We start from the raw sequence: 17,855 nt of genomic DNA, 5'->3' as shown, positions 1-17,855 counted from the left end.
CAATGCACATCCTCTGTTTTCAACGGTACTGTTACAGAGCCCGGAGCCGTTGCCAGCGTTGATTTTCGTTGCCTTAGCGTCTGGCGCCACATTTTCAAAGAGGCGGACGCCTTTTTTGTTTTATTGACGCGGACATAAAAGGAGTGGTTGGTGCCTGATTATGGCGTCGGCTACTCCTTTGCACATAACTGCTTGTTGAAATCGCTTTATTAGCAAGAGTAAAGTAGGCATATCGTAGAACAATTCCTTCCTGATCTGCCTATTCCAGTATCGATATAGTTTTACTCTGTGCTTCTTTTCCATTGAATTAATCCAATCTTTACATTCCGCGTTTTTTAACCTGTCGTATAATGCTGTTTCTTTCTCCGCTCTACTGTCCGGCAAACTTGTTGATTAGTTTCCTAGTTCTTTTCCGCAATTGTGAGTCAGTGCTCTTTTTGTACAAGTATTTGAATACCTTAGCTGCCCACCTGTTATCGTCCAGTTTCCTCAGGCGTTCTTCATATATTATTTTACTCTGAGCTTCCCGTGCTTCAAACGATGCCGAGCCCACATCCCCCTGTACTGCCTCGTTTGTGGTTTTGCCGTCGGCACCTTGTGCTAATCTTCCCACAGCTGTGATTTGCTTCTAACATCGACTAAAATTCTGCCCTTAAGCACAGAACCACCTTCCCGAAAGTAAGCCCAAGCACCATTATTCCTTTGCAAATACCCCTCAGTACTTCTTATTTGTTGTACCCCCATAATGCCCTATGTTTCATTATCCGGACATCTCTTCGCCCTTTTGCCCTAATAGACTGTTTGTGATTTTCCATGTATATCTGCCCTTCGTTTAACCATATCTCAAAATATGGTAAGCACAACATGCGACCTTCGTCTTCATCTGTACATATCCATCATCATCGCTCATCTTCTTCTTCGAAGGGTTGGTCGCCATATTTGCGGGCGCCATTAAAGCTCGCTCCATCCTGCGCTCTTTTTCCCGTCTCACAAGTGGTGGAGGTGCTGACTACTGACTGCCTTCACTACTGACTGCCTTCAACACTACACCGGAACCCATTCTTCTCCGTCAAGGCACAGCCATCGCTTCTGTGGACACCACTCAACCTCTGACCGTTCTTTCCTCTGCCCCATTAAGCTTCGCTCTTTCGACCCCTGCTTCTGCCTCTGCATCTATTTCAGCTGCTATCAGCCCCGGTCTCACCCCGGCTCAAAAAGATCAATTGCTTGCCGTCTTGATCAAGCATGCCGCTTCCTTCGATACCCAGACAACAACCTTGAGCCAAACCACCGCAGCTAAGCATCGCATCTACACAGATGGTTCGGGCATCATTCGTCGTCCCCTGAATCGTGTGTCTTCTAGCGAGCGCAAGGATATTCAAAATAACGTAGCCGACATTCTCAAGCGCCACATCATACGCCCTTCTTCGAGTCCTTGGTCTTCGCCTGTTGTGCTGGTTCAAAAAAAGGATGGCTCGGTACGCTTTTGTGTTGACTATCGCGCCCTGAACAAGATCGCTAGAAAAGATGTTTATCCGCTGCCTCGGATTGATGACGCCCTCGACTGTCTCCAAGGTGCACAATTTTTCTCTAGTCTCGACCTAAGATCCGGATACTGGCAAATACCGTTGCATGAGGCCGACAAGGAAAAAACAGCTTTCGCCACTCCCGATGGATTATACGAATTCAACGTTATGCCGTTCGGCCTATGCAATTCTCCGGCCACGTTCGAGCGCATGATCGACACCGTTCTCCGAAGCCTGAAGTGGAAAACGTGCCTATGCTACCTCGACGACATAGTCATTTTTTATTCGACTTGTTCTGAACACCTTGTTCGTCTCGATGAAGTATTAAGCGCACTTTCTGAGGCCGGTCTTCAGTTAAACACCAAAAAATGTTGCTTTGCTTCCACTTCTATCAAGGTCCTCGGTCACGTCGTTAGTCAGAAGGGTGTAAAGCCCGATCCAGACAAAGTGGCTGCAGTTTTGCATTTTCCCCGCCCATCGCGCGTCAAAGACCTGCGCAGTTTTCTGGGGCTAGCGTCATACTTCCGGCGCTTCATACGCAACTTTGCCTCCATTGCGGCCCCTTTGCATAAGCTCCTCTGCGCTGGCACGCCGTTTGTTTGTCTGAGGTCTGTGAGGCCGCTTTTACTACCTTAAAGAAGGCTCTCACATCTTATCCTATACTGGCACATTTCGACGACAATGCTCAAACGATTTTACACACGGACGCCAGTGGACACGGCATTGGTGCCGTTCTCCTGCAGCGGCAGCACTCCTCGTGCGAGCAAGTCATCGCCTACGCCAGTCGTACACTGACTGCAGCGGAACAGAACTACACAATAACTGAGCAAGAGTGCCTCGCTGTTGTCTGGGCCATTCAGAAATTTCGCCCTTATTTGTACGGTTGCCAGTTCACAGTTGTCACTGACCATCATGCCCTGTGCTGGTTGTTCTCGCAGAAAAACTTGTCCGGGCGCCTCGGCCGCTGGATTCTCCGTCTCCAGGAATATGACTTCACCGTCACCTATAAATCTGGAAAGAAACACCAGGACGCCGATGCGCTATCTCGTTGTCCCCTCGCCCAAACCCAACCTCCGTGCGTGGCCTCCGCATCCTAAAACTGCCAAACTACCCCTTCGACGGCTATCTCAACCTTGACCGCCGCACCCATTGACTTCATGCCCGCTCCCAGTCTTGGCGATCTCGCCTCAGCGCAGCGGGCCGACCCTTACTGCCGGACTCTTATCGACCGTCTGAGCGGTGCTACGCGGCCACCGAATGCCCGCCTACGTCGTCAACTTAACTCTTTCAATTTAGTCGACAACATCCTTCTTTGGCACAATTACAGCCCCTTCGGTGACTCATGGGTGCCTGTCGTACTCCGTTGTCTTCGCCGAGACGTTTTGCAGGCCTTTCACGATGATCCCACGGCTGGCCACTTAGGCTTTCAGAAAACTTATGCCCACATCAAGAGCCGTTTCTTTTGGCCTGGCCTCTCAACCGCTGTTGTAAAATATATTGCGTCTTGCATTTCTTGCCAACGTCGCAAACGGAGCACGTCTGCCCCTGCGGGCCTTCAACAGCCTCTCCCCTGTCCTTTCTCCCCTTTTAAAGTCGTTGGGATTGACCTCTACGGTCCCTTACCATTAAAGGGACTATGAAATAAATTTATTGAGATTACGTAAAGATAGGCAATCCATCACTCGTCACCCCAGTGCAAGAATGTTTGAGCTAGCATCAATAACAACGAAGTTATAGACGATTAAAAGTCACGCTCCTCCTCTCCCCCCTCAACTCGTACGCGCGGGGCACCATAAAAAAATAAAGAAAACAGCTCCGGGACTGGGCACCGCCCATGAATACGTCATTCGCTGACGTTAGGTTTACGACTTCCGGTTGTCCCACTCCCGAGGAGCAGCGTGCGTCGGCAGCATGGAGGAAAAAAAACTGAGGAGGGAGCGTCCGGCGACAACCTTGAAGCCTAGTCTTAACAAGTAAAGATATAGCAAAAAAAAGAGAGTGTGTCCCCCCCGTGATCGCACCACGTGATAGCGTGCGGTAAAGTCTAGCCCCGCTGCGCGCGCGCATGCGCCGATTAGCGCGGCAGACAAACTGTAGATCAACTTCCTTGCTGTAGACGCTCGCGCCGCGGGTCGCGCATACGCGCGCACTAAAACATACCGGAATCAAAACATAAAGGACCGGCTCGGAGAGCGAAAAACTGAGGGAGAAAACGACTTCAAAACACTCGGCTTGCGAACGCTGGCCGCGTGACGTCATGCTCCCTCCTTAGTTTTTTTTCCTCCATGGTCGGCAGCGTCTCTCCGGTCTCTGCGCTTTGGCTTCCGAACTCGCGACAGAAAGAGGCGGCAGAGGTAAATTGAAAACATGCGCGAAGGCAATGCCCTGGATCGCGCTTGCCCGAGGTACAGAAAACCTTCTAGCCTCTGTACCCGAGGGGGGCGCGCGGCGGCTCGAGCAAATGATTTTCACAGCTACCGGAAGTGTGCCCGTGACGTCGTAGCTGCCGCGGCTCGAGCGAATGACAGAGTGTGGTGGCCTGCCGACGTCATGGGACTAGCGACGTCTGTTTTCCCGATTTTGGTTCCAAAATGGCTCCCTACAAAGACACCAAACGGCCCGCGAATTTTAAAAAACACGATTTTTAAAAATTCGCAATAAATTGCCGGCTCAGTTCCGAAGACTCATACTTGGTGTCAGTGCTTCTGAGCATCACGTCTAACATTTACAAGCGGCTTTTAATTCTTTGCATGGTCCCTTTAACACCAACGGGCAACCGTGGATCGTCACTGCCATCGAGATACGCTGAAACGGCCCCTGTTCCTTCCGGCTCTGCTTCAGAGATCGCCCATTTCTTCCTGCACGCCATCCTTCTGCGCCATGGAGCTCCTCGTGTCCTTATTAGTGACCGCGGCAAGTCCTTCCTCTCCAGCATCCTTGCCGAAGTTCTTCACGCCTCCAGAACCGTGCACAAAACCTCTTCAGCTTGTCACCCTCAGACCAATGGGCTCACAGAGCGCTTTCATCGCACGCTGTCCGATATGCTAGCCACGTACATCCAGCCACACCAACTGGGACACCATGCTTCCCTTCGTTACCTTTGCATACAATACTGCAGTACTAAGAACCACCAGCTTCTCCCCATTCTTCCTTGTGTATGGACGTCAACCTACCTTCAACCTCGAAGCGTCTTTCTTCTCCGCCCCCTCAACCTCTTCCAGACTCTCTCACGAACAGTTTACTTCTCGTCTTACCTACTGCCGTACCATTGCTCGCCTGAATACCGACGCCTCCCAAGCCTCCCGGAAAAGTACCTATAATTTCTCCCACCGTGCCATATTTTTTCACCCTGGTGATGAGGTACAGTGGTGAGCAGCCTTGTCTAGAGCGCTCGGGCGGTGCACTTCCTTGCAAACAAATCCAGATTTTGTGGCAGCCTCTAGGGTCCAGCTGCAACGCTTGCACGGAAGTAGCGCCAGATAGCCTCGTAAACAAAGCAGGCACGAAAACTTTGCCCTCTAATGAGGGGCTGCTCTCTAATTTCGGTTTTTGTTACCAAGTGCGCACTGCTCAAGCGCTCTAGACAAGGCTGCTCACCACTGTACTGCTGTGGACTCCAGTGCGTACCCCGGGATTGTGTGAAAAATTCTTGAGCCGCTATATTGGTCCGTATACTGTACTCGAACAAACGTCCCCGGTGAACTATCGCGTTGCCCCTGTTCATCCTGTTAATGATCGTCGTTGCCGAGGTGCCGAGATTGTTCATGTTTCCCGCCTCAAACCCTTCGCCCGTCGCCCTACTGTGCTCTAATCTGCGCCCGGGCCGGTCGCTTTCGTACGCGAGGGGAGAAAGTGTAAGCACAACATGCGACCTTCGTCTTCATCTGTACATATCCATCATCATCGCTCATCTTCTTCTTCGAAGGGTTGGTCGCCATATTTGCGGGTGCCATTAAAGGGAGACTGAAGCACTTTTTGCAAAAATCGGGCTTGCGACAGCACCTTATAGTTTTTGATGCTGCAAACTCGAATTTCGAACTGAAATTGGGTTTAAAACAAGCACTAATTGTCGTTTTTAGCAGAAATATGCAGCCGGCGCCTCGGGGCTCGTCGCGGGTCGCGCCGCCGCCTGTGATTGGCCAATGTGACGTGACGTAATTTTTAGGACTGGCCGCGCTGCGTAGGCAGCGTTGCGTGCAGATTGCACCTCTTCGCGGTGTTGTAAAAGCGATTGTAAGACACTTTTGACACTCACGTGAACATCGGGGTTTCGCTGTATGTGTTCGTACTTGTTGCGCCCAAGAACGACGCAGTATCTCCATTGCGGAGAGCGAAGACCAGCCGGGAACGTCTACCGCCGTTGGAAACTTGCTCTGGTACGTAGTACGGCATTTTTTGGGGTTGCATGTCGTTATTGGCAGAAACTAAACGATTGTCCGAGAACTTGATCGCGATAAGCCACTTTAACGGAGTCTTTAAGACTCCGAGGAAGATTCGGAAGGTCGTGACGGTGCGCCTACTTCGCAGAAACGACGAAACCCGAATGTGTTTGCTTTCGCTTGCCCTGCGGTGTGTTGTCGATTGTGTCATGGCATGGCGTGAGAAAAAACCCGCGACCGTATATTCCAGCCGTATATTTCTCGCCTGGCCATAGCACCTCTTACATGTGCATGATCAAAGTGCGTTCGTCTGCTGTGATGTGATTCGCAATATTGCTTGGTAGCGCTGGAGAGCGGAAATTATACCCGAAGCTTGATGCAACGAAAAGGCGAGTTCGCTAGCTCACATGTACTAAGCCAAGGCTCGTAGCCGTCGGCAGAGGCCTCCCTTTCGAAAGGAGCTGCCCACAGTGCACTCGTTGTGCATGCGCCGGCCGGTGCCATTCCCGAAAAAACTTTCCGGTGAGTGTCCGATGCCGGTATGCGATTTTTTCGCATGTAGGGTGGCACCCAGTCGGTGATAACCGTGTTTTCGTTGTGGCTGTAATATTACTCTTTCATAGCAGGTGTTTGTATGCATGCACAGCATAGAAGATGAATACTTCTACTGCACTTATCTATTGTCAGAAATCGCTAGGAGATACCTGCTATGTGCGGCTACTGCACTGAAGTTTCCACTGCACAATAAAAAAATGCTCCAATAATGAGTGAGAAATTTGAGTCAACCTTGGGGGAAGTTTTAACACTTTTCATTCACAGGCTACAGTGACATGCAGCATACCTGGTGTTTAGGTCATCTGAAAACAAATGAGAAACAGTCAGCTGTTTCTACCAAGTTGTGTCCTTGACACAGTCTGAAAGAAAGCACCTTTTTATAGGTAGTTTCTGTAGAGGAGTGTGTTGGCCTCAGTGTTTGAGGTTTTTGCAAAGTGAGAGCAAGAAAAAGTGCTGTTTGCAGTGCAGACTATTTCATCAGGGTCTGCCGAGTTTCTGGCAGGTTTTCGTGCAATCACTGTGCACGAACCTGGCACTAACGTGACTGGCATGGAGAAACCATACAGCAAAAAACCAGTTTTATTCTACTTTGCTGTCAGGAATAAGTATTCTTATTTCTCTTTTTTTGTTTTTTCATTTGTGATGATTAGCACAACGTCCCTTACCATTCAGCGACGTCGCACAGGATAATTGTGTCCCAAAAAATTCAGGGGGCACTTTGACTGTCTAAAGTGGGTAGAGGCGGAAGCGTTTTCCGCACCACCTTCGCTGTTTCTGTGGCACCGGTGGCGTCACATATAATTGAGTACTAATTACTAAGTGATGACAAATTAGTAATTAATGGTTAATTACTGATTGATGTCTGAATACTAATCAACTGCTAATTAATGACGCTTAAGCTTCGCCTTTAGGAGTGGAACGCGACAGCGCGTTGTAGCGCTGCCAGGGAGTTCACGGAACATCACCCGTTCAGCGCGATGCCTTGCCCTTTGAACGCAACGCTTTTTGAGGAAAGAAAATGGCGCAGTAATTCTCTGTCATCTCGGTGGACACCTGAACCGCACCGTGGAGGAAGGGAGGAATTGGGAGTGAAAGAAGATAGATAAAGAGGAGCCGTAATGAAGAAAATGAAAATTGTATTTGAGGAAAGGAAATTACGCAGTAACTGTGGCACAAAATTCAGGGGGGCACTTTTTTTACCTAAATTGTGGTCACTGATGCCCCTAAGAGTGGAACGCGACAGCGTCTTGCAACGCTGCCAAGGAGTCCATAGAACGCCATCGCCCATTCGGTTCTACGCCTCGCTCGTCAGTAAATTGGTTTTTGAGGAAAGGAAATGTATCTGTCTCTCATATCTCGGTGGACACCTAAACCTCGCCGGAAGGGAAGGGGGAGGATGAGAGTGAGCGAAGACACCGTATTCACTAGACGCGCCTTTGTTCATTACAAACCATCGAGCTGGCATGGCGGAGTGGATAGCATGCTCGTCTCTCACGCCGAAGACCGGGGTTCGATTCCTGAGCTCGACCAATTTCTTAATCAATTTTATTTATTTATATCGCCTGACTAGTAAAGCTAATTAGGCTAATTGGGTAATTAAGCAATTGACTAAGCTCAGTCCCACTTACTTGGAGCATCACTATACGATCCCTTCAATTGGTTGCATGGTTACTAGCAAAAGTACAATTGGCCCCGTTTGAAATTCGCGCACTGTGACGTCACGACCGTTTCCACCAATGGAAAAGCGTGACATTTTCTGTCGACAACTGCTGCTTACAACGATGAGACATTAAAGGCTTCCGCCTTAATACCAACCTGCAAGATAAGACAGCAGGGATTACACGGGTTGTAGCTTCTGTCAATCCGCACTGCCGATGAGCAGTCATGTACAAGCTGGCTGAGCTTTGTTCTGCTACAGGCAGTCGGTGACGACCTCCTGGCATCCAACGTTTCAGTGAACTGCTTGTGACGATTCACTATGCCAGCTGCAGCAAAGCAGCTTGGTACATGTTGAAATAAGAGCAAGTTGCATTTTTCTGCACTGATTACTGACATTGTGGCATTTATTGCCACCACTGTCAAGGAAGTATGTCCGAGTTGGTGAAACTTCATTCCTTTACACGGAGTTGATGATGCCGCCCTAAAATCCTGGATCACATGAGGCTTTCCAGCATGACATAAAAAAAATAAAACAGTTAGGCATAAATGAACCAGCACCGCCTTGCAAGATGCAGCTGCAGGGATCAAAAAAGTCGTAGCTTCTACAGCTGAGTGAGTTCACAGATTCACTTCAAATAAAATTTTATCTCAGCTAAAATTTTCTTTCAAAGTCGTGCGCATAAATACAAGCATGAAGACTCTGCGCAGTAATTATACGCTAGTAGCATATGTATGCACAGAAGACAATTGTTCACAGAATTGAAATAAGAGAGAAGGTCTCTTTGGCTTATCAAACACTTAGAAGAGCAAGCTAAAGCAGCAAAACTCTAATCATGTCAGAATTGCTGCTGCAAATTATACAATAAATTAAATACTGTCACAGGAAGAAAGGAAAAAGCATGTTAGAAGTCTGTCGGCAGTGCAAAAGCCACTTGTGTCACGAACCAAAAAGCACCTTCTGAAGATCTGTAATTGGGTGGAACTTTCCTTTTTAGTCTGCCCTGGCATCTAGCTGTCTTCCTAGCATGGCTTTGGATTGAGCTAGTTGGTCTGTTTGCAGTTCATGCCTGGTTAAATGGTTGGACGTAGGCATCCAAGGAACACTGAACACAATGACGGATACATTATCATTCAAATAAATTTTGTGAAAAATTGAGCTATGTCCACAGTCTGGTGGAAAGTGCTCTAGTCAAGGGCCAACATACTGAACTACTAGCTGTGAAAGTGCCCTGTGCCACTTCTTTCACCATCATTGCCCTTCCAGTCACTCAGGTCCAAAACATTGCAACTACATGTTTACAGCACAAATGCAGAGCAGAAAGGTGCCAAGAAAATTTTTTTGCCTGCTTTGACAAACAAAATGACCATTCCATGAAGCACACTAGGCAAAATGATTGAAGTTCTCTTTTGTGCTAACCTGCAAACTGTCAAGAAATGCAGAAGCATAAAGCTTTTAAGATCATGCACATGAGATACTGTCATTTAGCTTATGGTGTGTCATTTAGCTTATGGTCACTGGTAATATTTTCTGGAAGACAGCATTGGCTGCTAAATAAGTAGCATTAGTGCGCTGGTTCATCTTTTATAGTGGCAGATAAGAAGTACGGCAGACGGAAATCTTGAAAAATTAAAATGAAGGAAGAGCCTCAGTCCAGCGACAGACGTTCCAACAAGAGGACTTGTCTTTGTCGGGTGAAGTGCGGTCATCATTGGCAGGGGTTGTACAGGCCCTTCACTCTAAAGAGGGGGGACTAGGATTATGATGGGGTGTGGAGTGAGGAGGGTGGGAAGGTGGGGCTCTTGGGCTTCAAAGGCCTCTTGTCTGGCCATGGGGCCTGTGACCTACAGGTAGGAGAGAAGCAAAAATACTAACATGAAAAGATTGCAAAAACTGACCCCTCCCCCCCTTTCCAAACAAAGTGCAACAGAATCAGATATGAACAGTGGCAATAAAACAGTAAAATGAAAAAAAAAGCTAAAGAAACAACAAATGCCATTGAGAAAATAGAGGCACTAAAGCGGTTATCACGGTTGCATTCTTTTCCCGTATAATCTACGCAATCCCCAGCATATTGTGCACAGTGGTCTGCATCCTTTCTAGTGGCTGCATGATTCTACTCTGCCTTCTTGTGTTTAGTGATATCTGCTTTTCATTTTGTTTTTGATGAACCAAACAATTTAGTAACTGGTTCCCCTTATTAAAGTATACAGTGCATGTCATCATATCCTTTGCTATATATTTTTACCTGTCACAGTGTCTCAAGGGCTTTGGCTGCTCAACTCACATTCAGATTTTGGACATCAGGTAAACCCCCATACTACTTACCAGTACTTTCTCTGCATGTCATGTGAAACTGCTCATTGTCTGTTGAACCTTGACTTTCTTTCCTCAACCAGCTTCTCCTTTGGGACCTTTGGAAAGCTGCTGCTGAGTGGCGGTCGAGATTCTGGAGCAGTTTTCCTCTCCTGAGGCTCCATGCTCTCAGCCATAGCCACAATCATGTCGAGGAGGCGTGTGACGTAGCCTGTGTGAGCATTTTATCTCATAGGTTGTGCAATATTCACTTTCTTCGTGATCAAATAAACTAGGTGGTGCAAGCTTACCATGAGTGGGTGGCTCCTTTATTGGACAAGCTATTGGGTCACAACCTGCTGCCTTTGGGTAACGCACACACCATCGAAGTTTGTCATCCTTTGTGCATGCCTGACCACGTCCACTGTTTTCATTGTAGTGAAGTGCAGCGAGTTGGGTCCTGAAAGTCAAACAAACAGGACCATGTGAAAAGGGTATCCGCAAACGTTCACCCTCAGGACTTGTAACCTATGTAAACAGTCTAACTATAAAGATTACGCGACAATAGGAGGTCACTGATGGATGTTAAGCATAACGCCATGCCAGCAATTAGTGCTTGAAAGTACCATGAGCACGCATGATGAAAACACTGTGACAAAGCATAGTGCTACTTGTGAAGATCTGTGCAAACAAAGCGTCACCTCAGTTGCCAGGCGGATTGAAAATGAAAATGCAGTGCTTGCATGGTGAACACAGCAGGCACTCTGCATGCTCACAAAGTGTCGGCATGTAGAATCCCTTCTGATTCGCTCAAATGTGTTTTTAAATCTGTTGAGAAGATGTACGAAAAGATGCAGCTATTGAAAATTTCAGTAAATCTAATTTAAAGTGGGCACCTTTTCACATAGTTGTGGCACACACCTACATGCCTTTCACTTTTTCTACAGATGCATGTTTAACATTTGCGCCAACGTTCATAATTATTTTGTGATATTGGTGTCTTCTCAATGTAAAAGCAGACAGAAGACAGCTTACCTAGCCCTCATTCCAGAATATGAATAGTGGTAGGTCTTCGGTGCAAAATGCACTAGAAGGCTATGAAAAGCCTCTAATCCATAAGTTTGGTATCCTGTTGACAGCCGTGGCATGTCTTGCAGAAGGGCTTTAGACATTGCAACGTCTCGAAGCTTCTGGAAAGCCTTTGATTCTAGAAAGAAACAGTCATTGTCATCTTTTTGTAAAGCTCTAAACGTGTGGCTTGCTGTATGCTCGTGAATCAACCAGTTAAACTGCATTTCAGCGCACCTGTAAATAAACTCGTATTCAGTAATGAACATCTTATAAGTTTTTATACTTATAATAAACACACTGGAATTTGAGGTGCACTGTAATAAGTTGTATGTAAGAAATTTAAACAAATGTTATTTATTTAGTTCATGAAGCTTATCATGTAAATCCTGAAATCCTGCTGCACTGCGCAGGTTGCTAAAATCTTGGAATCCAGTCTATTACCCTGAACGACTATTAGTTGTGCAGCCTCACCACTGCATGCCCTGCCATTTGCTCTTGGTTTCTACTAGGATGTCGCTAACTCGAATTTGTTTACCGACCCACTCTGCTCTCTTCATATCATAATGTTACTCTTCTCGCTTTCTGCTGCTTGCAGCATTGTACTCAGTTTAAGTTCAACCCTTTTCGTTAATTTTTTTTCTCCGCCATGAGTACTGGTAAGACACGGCTGTTGTACAATTTCCTCTTGAGGGATACCGGTAAATTACCATTCATGGTATAAGCATACCTGCCAAATGCACTGTGCCCTATTCTTATTATCCAATATCTTTCACTCTCATGGTATGGATCTGCAGTAATTACCTACACTAATTAGATCTCTTCCCTTCCCACTTTTAAGGCTTCGGTGCCTATCGTATAGCCACTGTTCCCTTCAGAGGCTGTTGAATCTTGCTTAAGTTCTGTGCATAAAGCTTTCAGACCCACTGTTCTTGTTTGCCTGTCAAGGTCATCGATCATGCTTTGCAGTTTGTTGAGAGTTCTTTAGCAAGGCAGTGTCGTCAGCAAATTGCAAAGGTGTTCTCCATTAACTCTTATCGTCCGTTAGATCTCATTCGAGGTTTGTAAATACCTTCCGTAAACACGCATTGAATAGTACTCTAGAGATTGTGCCTTCCTTCCTGACACCCTCTCTTACTTGATATTTGAAATTTTATATATCGTAGTTAGATGTTACTAATTATTCTTCAGTGGGGCCTTTGCCGTATTTTCAATGCAAAATGCAATATACCTTCTCTGAGCCACTGCTTGGGTGCTAAGTCACCGTGCAAACACGTGGGGAATGATGCCTGGTCGTGTGTGTGGATGTCCCTTATGTGATTAAGAAGGGACAGCCATTTGGGCACAATGAGTTGTGCTTGGCCTTTGCTGGATGCTGCCGCCCAATACATATGGTTGCACACAGACTTAATCCAAGGTGCAAGTTCGTTGCAGCTCTTTTGTTTCGCAGCGGTATGCAGCTTCTTGGTGACACCTAAAAGGCATATTAGATATAAATTGAACATGATATATTCCATAAATGCGCTGAAAATAACATTTTATCAGCAGCCACCGTAAAACTGCAGCTGCTGGATACCTTTTGCCATGTGCCACACGTCGAACTCGTGGGTGATTGAAGATTTGTTGTTGCGAAGAAAGCACTTGATTTGTGTGTGACGGTCGGTCACCAGCACTGTAACGTTGATGTTCTCACTCTACAGAAAAGCAAGGCCTTGTTTCAGGCCCTCTAACTCCATGCGACAGCTGCCGCCAGCATCATTAGACTGTGGAATGATAACGGCAAAGGATATTGAGTTTGATGCGCTGCATGTCTACCAATTCAAAAAAAAAACTGCATGTATTGAGGCCTCTGCTTCCCAGCTGTTACTATTTTTTACGAAAATGACTGTTTGTATTGCTAACAATGGCAGTCCTGTGCTTATGCTTCAGGCGTATGTACCGTGCAATGTCAATGCCCAACCCCGGGCGGTCAAAATTTCTGGAGCCCTTCACTACGGCATCCCTCATAGCCTGAGTTGCTTTGGGACATTAAACCCCCATAAACCGTTCATCTACCAGCATGGGGATTCAAAGCTAAACCCACAATAATGCGTGTGCCGTAGAAAGAATTCATGATATTTAAGTGTTGTGTTACAATTCATTTGTCAGCGTTAGTGAACTATAGAAATTTACAGAATCTTGTTGTAGCAAAGTGGAAACGCACCTGCACGACTTCAGAATGCAAGACTTTGTGGCGTTCAACGTCCAACAGAGTATACGGGCCATATTTAGCACTATATCCTGGTGAATCAGCCCGTCCATCTCCAGCAAGTTTTACTTGTTGGCCTTGCAGCTCTTGCAGCAGACTTCTCTGCTCTTCTTTCCAAACCTGAAAAAAAAAAATAGTGCGGATTGAACCTTGACCATGCAAAACAAGCTGGAAACTTCTCCACGATGACTTCTTACCCTGTCAATTGCAGGCCACAGATATGAACGCTGGATTGCAAAAAATGTCCTGTTGCTCACAACCGGTACACCAACTGAAGCCAGCATTCTAAGCACAGCTGTTGGGTTGCTTCCGGAAAAGAGAACTGCTGCGCAAAGCTTCAGGTTGAGCATCGGCTGCTGTTTTGTGATGTCTTGATTGCACCAGTAAATGAAATGACCAGATGCACACTGCCCATAAACCTTTAAAAGTGTGCCTTCACACTCGAATGAGACTGTACGAGGTGCGAGGCACTCTGTGCACAACTCGAAAAGTTTTCGCAGGTACTTCTCCTGCACCAAAAAAATTCTTTTGCCAGGTTCATCTGTGCAGCTTCCAGCACATCCCTGCCTGAAAAAGAATAGGCAAATTTTCAATCGCACTGGACAGCGTAAACATGCAAGCTTGTATGAAAAAATTTGGAGTGAATGTTTATGGCACCACATTAAAAGTAGGGCAAACAGCATTTTAAGCGTACTGTTAGCTTTTCGTCATACGGCTAATAAATAACATACCTCTCTTCAAATTCTTCACATGGGATGTAGTCCTCATCATCGTAGTTCTGATCGGCTCCTTCGTCTTCTGTGCTGTCATCGTCGCTTTCGCTGGCCTCTCTTTGGGTCGGCATGCTCTTTTGAGTGGCTGCATCTATCATGGGGCTACCAACCTGAATGCCTAAAAGTCGTGCGATATGTGCAGCTGCATTTATTATTTATTACCACTGGACGCAACATGGAATATGCAGAATTTTTAGAACTGACAATCTTTATAGTGCTTTGCCCCCTCCCCCATCATTACTGCACAAATGCATGCATCAAAAATGTACGCTGAATGTAGAGGCACATACCGATAGATACAGTTTGCGGTTTTGTCTGAGTGCGGCGTGATGCCATGCTTTTTTTCACACATGCCTGTACAGCTGTGCTTTGTGTCGCTGGCCGCACCACTGCTTGGACACACTTGTGTCTTCTGTCACAGGACTCGGTCAGAGTGACCTCCAGTGGCCCATCATATTGTGCTGCATCTGCAATAATGAGCAGGTTATCATGTAATGTGTAAGGGATCAATGCCTTGCATTACTGTGCTTGCTGAACATTGGTCATTACCTGTGAGAGCGAGGGTACTTGGCGAGTTTTCCTCACCAAAGTTTTCATGTGACATTGGACACAAATCTGCTTCAGCTTCTGTTGTGACGTCTGCAACACAGACTGAGATATGATTTGATGCACGGGATAGCCATGTATAACTAAATGTTCAGACTGAATGTAGAATCATTACCTGTTTGGTTACCAGAGGGACTGTCCAATTCTGGATCAAGTGTTTCCATAGTTGATCCTTCTTGAAGCAGTTCTGCAAGAACCTGAAAGGATAAAATGCGTACTGAATTTGTGGAATTGCTCTTTACTCTCAAAATTTTCCCATGAAGGCGAGAAAACCGCATATGTGATGTCGTTCTCGGCTGTCAGGTGATCATCGAATCGCATTTGCGTAAACACGTCGTAATTGAACAGTTTTAGAATAGGATGATCCTATCGGTTGAGGCGCCAGTGCACATGTGCTGAACCATTGCCTGAGGGGCGTTGTTGTCTTGCGCGTGCGCTGTACCTCCCCGCTATTCCCCTATGACGGACTAGGTTTCGTAACGTCGTATTTCATTTCATTTTTCACTTGAAATGCACCCGCAACCAGACAGACTTCTATTGAGTATTTTCGTTTCAGATCGCGTAACTAATGATCCACGACGAAGCAGCAACGGGCAGGAAATCACGACGCCGCATGTGAACAGCTTCGATACTTCTTTGCTTCGACGCGTCGAACCGAAACTCGCTCAGCGCGCCCTCAGACCTGGCCAACCTGGCCGCGCCAGTGTTCCGCAGGGGCTCCGCGATCATGTCAGGCACAGCAGTGGGCTTTTCTCAGTAGCCCGTCTCGTGCGCACGCGAATAATCATCATCGGTGTTTCGTTGATGAGTTACGTGATTTTTAGCGCAACGCCTGGTTTTTATAGCATATCCCCTTGCGCGAGAAAAGTAAACCCGCTAGTATAGAGCCGCGCGGCGCAGCTCTGTCCCATCGCGGGGTCGCCTCCGCGTGTGGTAATCACGGTCAACGCTTCATGCAAAGCTTCACACACATATGAGACCTGAATTTCCGCAAAGTAGTGAAGTAGAAGCACTCACCTCATGTTTCCTTCATTTCGCAAATGCGCTTCTTGGCGGTGGTGACGCGCTTCTTTTGTGCAAAAATATCGAAGGAACCGCGTCATGTTTCAGCCGTGCCCCTTTAACAGAAACCCCTAGCGATCGCATTAGGGACAAGCTCAGCTCGTAATCGCTGTCACGAAAGTGCTTCGAGCAGAGTGCGCTTGCTTTGATCGGCTTGAAATTGTCCCTCTTCACAGCAACGACCCACTGCGCTGCGAGCTTTTGATCTTTCGGGAAAGTGTGGAAGACGACATCATCGCGGCCGTAGGTACTCGTACACCCGAATGCAGAGCAGTACCGCATGTTAGATCGCCTGCACGTGGTCGGGTGCTCAAAACTTGGCTGACACGAGGAACAACGCGCGCTGAAAGCGCGCGCGGGTGACGGGACGGTCTCCGACTCCTCAAAATGACGTCACGTTGGCCGACATGAACGAGGTTTCTGTCTCCGCTATCCTCCTCACCTGCGGTCGCGCGGGACGCGGGAGATTTAAACATCGCGCTTACAATTGGTGATTGCGCCACTGTTTTAGCCAAAATCGAAAAAATAACTTTACAGGCGTGATCAGCAACGACACTACTTCAAAACCCTAGAAGATTAGCTGATTCGAAAACCGCTTCAGTCTCCCTTTAAAGCTCGCTCCATCCTGCGCTCTGTTTCCCGTCTCACAATATTCGTATTCGGCCACTCTGGGTATTTCATGGCCTTTTATTGTGAGCACCTGATTACTGTATCGTTGAAAATCATCACACCTGACTTAGTTGCGCTAAAATTGAAACATGGAGCATCGCTTTCGTCTCCACAACAATTAACCAGAGTTTGCAAACCTTCCTGGCTATCTGCTAACAGTGCGATATCGTCCGCATAAATTAAACCCTGGATCCGTTGCTCAACGATATTTCCACCTAATCTGTACGGCAGATTATAACCTAGATTACTTCCTTGTAGCGTTCTTTCCATATTTATCACATAAAGCATCAACAGCAGCGGTGATAGAGGACAGCCTTCCCTTAATTTTTTGTGTACCTCCTAGTTGTTGTACTTTTTACCCCTTCCCATGTAATTTCAACTTTATTATCTCGGTATATTTCTAGTAGAAAATCAGTGAGCTCATGACCTATACCTGCATCTTTTAATATGTTCCAGAGGGGTTCCCTGTCCACGTTGTCGTATGCGCCGCTTATGTCCAGAAAGGCTAAATACAGTGGTCTGTTTTCCGCCTTAATTATTGCTATGCATTTTCTAAGCACGAACAGACTATCATCTAAGCGCCTACCCTTTCTGATTTTGATTGATTGTAAAACATTTTATTCGCCGGGAAGAGCTTGGCAAGAGGTCGCGTTAAGTGGTCGAGAGTACATAGCCCTCGACGACTTTGTCAGCCCACTCCACCGCCAAAACTTGCGTTCTGGGGTCAGAGCTAGCCAGCACGGTCTCCCACCGCTCGAGAGAAGGAGCTGTAACTAGATCACCCGGAGGTGGCTCTATTTTGCAGTCCCACAGGATGTGATCGTAGGTAGCACGTTGGCCACAGTGTTTGCAGTTTGGGTTGTAAAGATCTGGATAAATGCGCGCGAGGAGTGATGGGGTGCGTATCGATCTCGTCTGTAGACGACGCCACGTAACCTCTTGTTCTTTACTAAGTCTTTTGTCTGGAGGGGGGAAAATTCTCCTCTCTAGTTTAAAATGATTGGTGAGATCATGATA

General features: G+C 46.9%; 2 protein-coding genes and 1 pseudogene across 2 annotated transcripts; all 3 read right to left on the bottom strand.

Moving 5' to 3' along the window:
• Positions 1-9,897: 9,897 nt before the first annotated feature.
• On the bottom strand, positions 9,898-12,954 carry LOC149355312 (uncharacterized). Its single transcript, XM_089583750.1, has 5 exons — positions 12,712-12,954; positions 11,448-11,619; positions 10,724-10,872; positions 10,446-10,644; positions 9,898-9,961 (listed from the first exon to the last, which is right to left on the bottom strand). Exons 1-4 carry the CDS (start codon positions 12,869-12,871, stop codon positions 10,478-10,480), a joined length of 648 nt encoding a protein of 215 aa, XP_089439876.1. The 5' UTR covers positions 12,872-12,954; the 3' UTR covers positions 9,898-9,961; positions 10,446-10,477.
• A 642-nt stretch (positions 12,955-13,596) lies between these two features.
• On the bottom strand, positions 13,597-14,614 carry LOC149355311 (uncharacterized). The gene is made up of 3 exons (XM_089583751.1): positions 14,456-14,614; positions 13,926-14,291; positions 13,597-13,848 (listed from the first exon to the last, which is right to left on the bottom strand). Exons 1-3 carry the CDS (start codon positions 14,597-14,599, stop codon positions 13,639-13,641), a joined length of 720 nt encoding a protein of 239 aa, XP_089439877.1. The 5' UTR covers positions 14,600-14,614; the 3' UTR covers positions 13,597-13,638.
• Positions 14,615-14,952: 338 nt separating this feature from the next.
• LOC149355310 (THAP domain-containing protein 3-like) lies at positions 14,953-16,451 on the bottom strand (annotated as a pseudogene).
• Between the last annotated feature and the right edge of the window lie 1,404 nt (positions 16,452-17,855).

The sequence above is a fragment of the Amblyomma mixtum genome, chromosome 3, assembly GCF_055824585.1.
Source record: "Amblyomma mixtum isolate Tamu chromosome 3, ASM5582458v1, whole genome shotgun sequence".
NCBI lineage: Eukaryota > Metazoa > Arthropoda > Arachnida > Ixodida > Ixodidae > Amblyomma > Amblyomma mixtum.
Note: the sequence above shows the minus strand (reverse complement) of the source record. Positions and strands in the feature narration are given on the sequence as shown.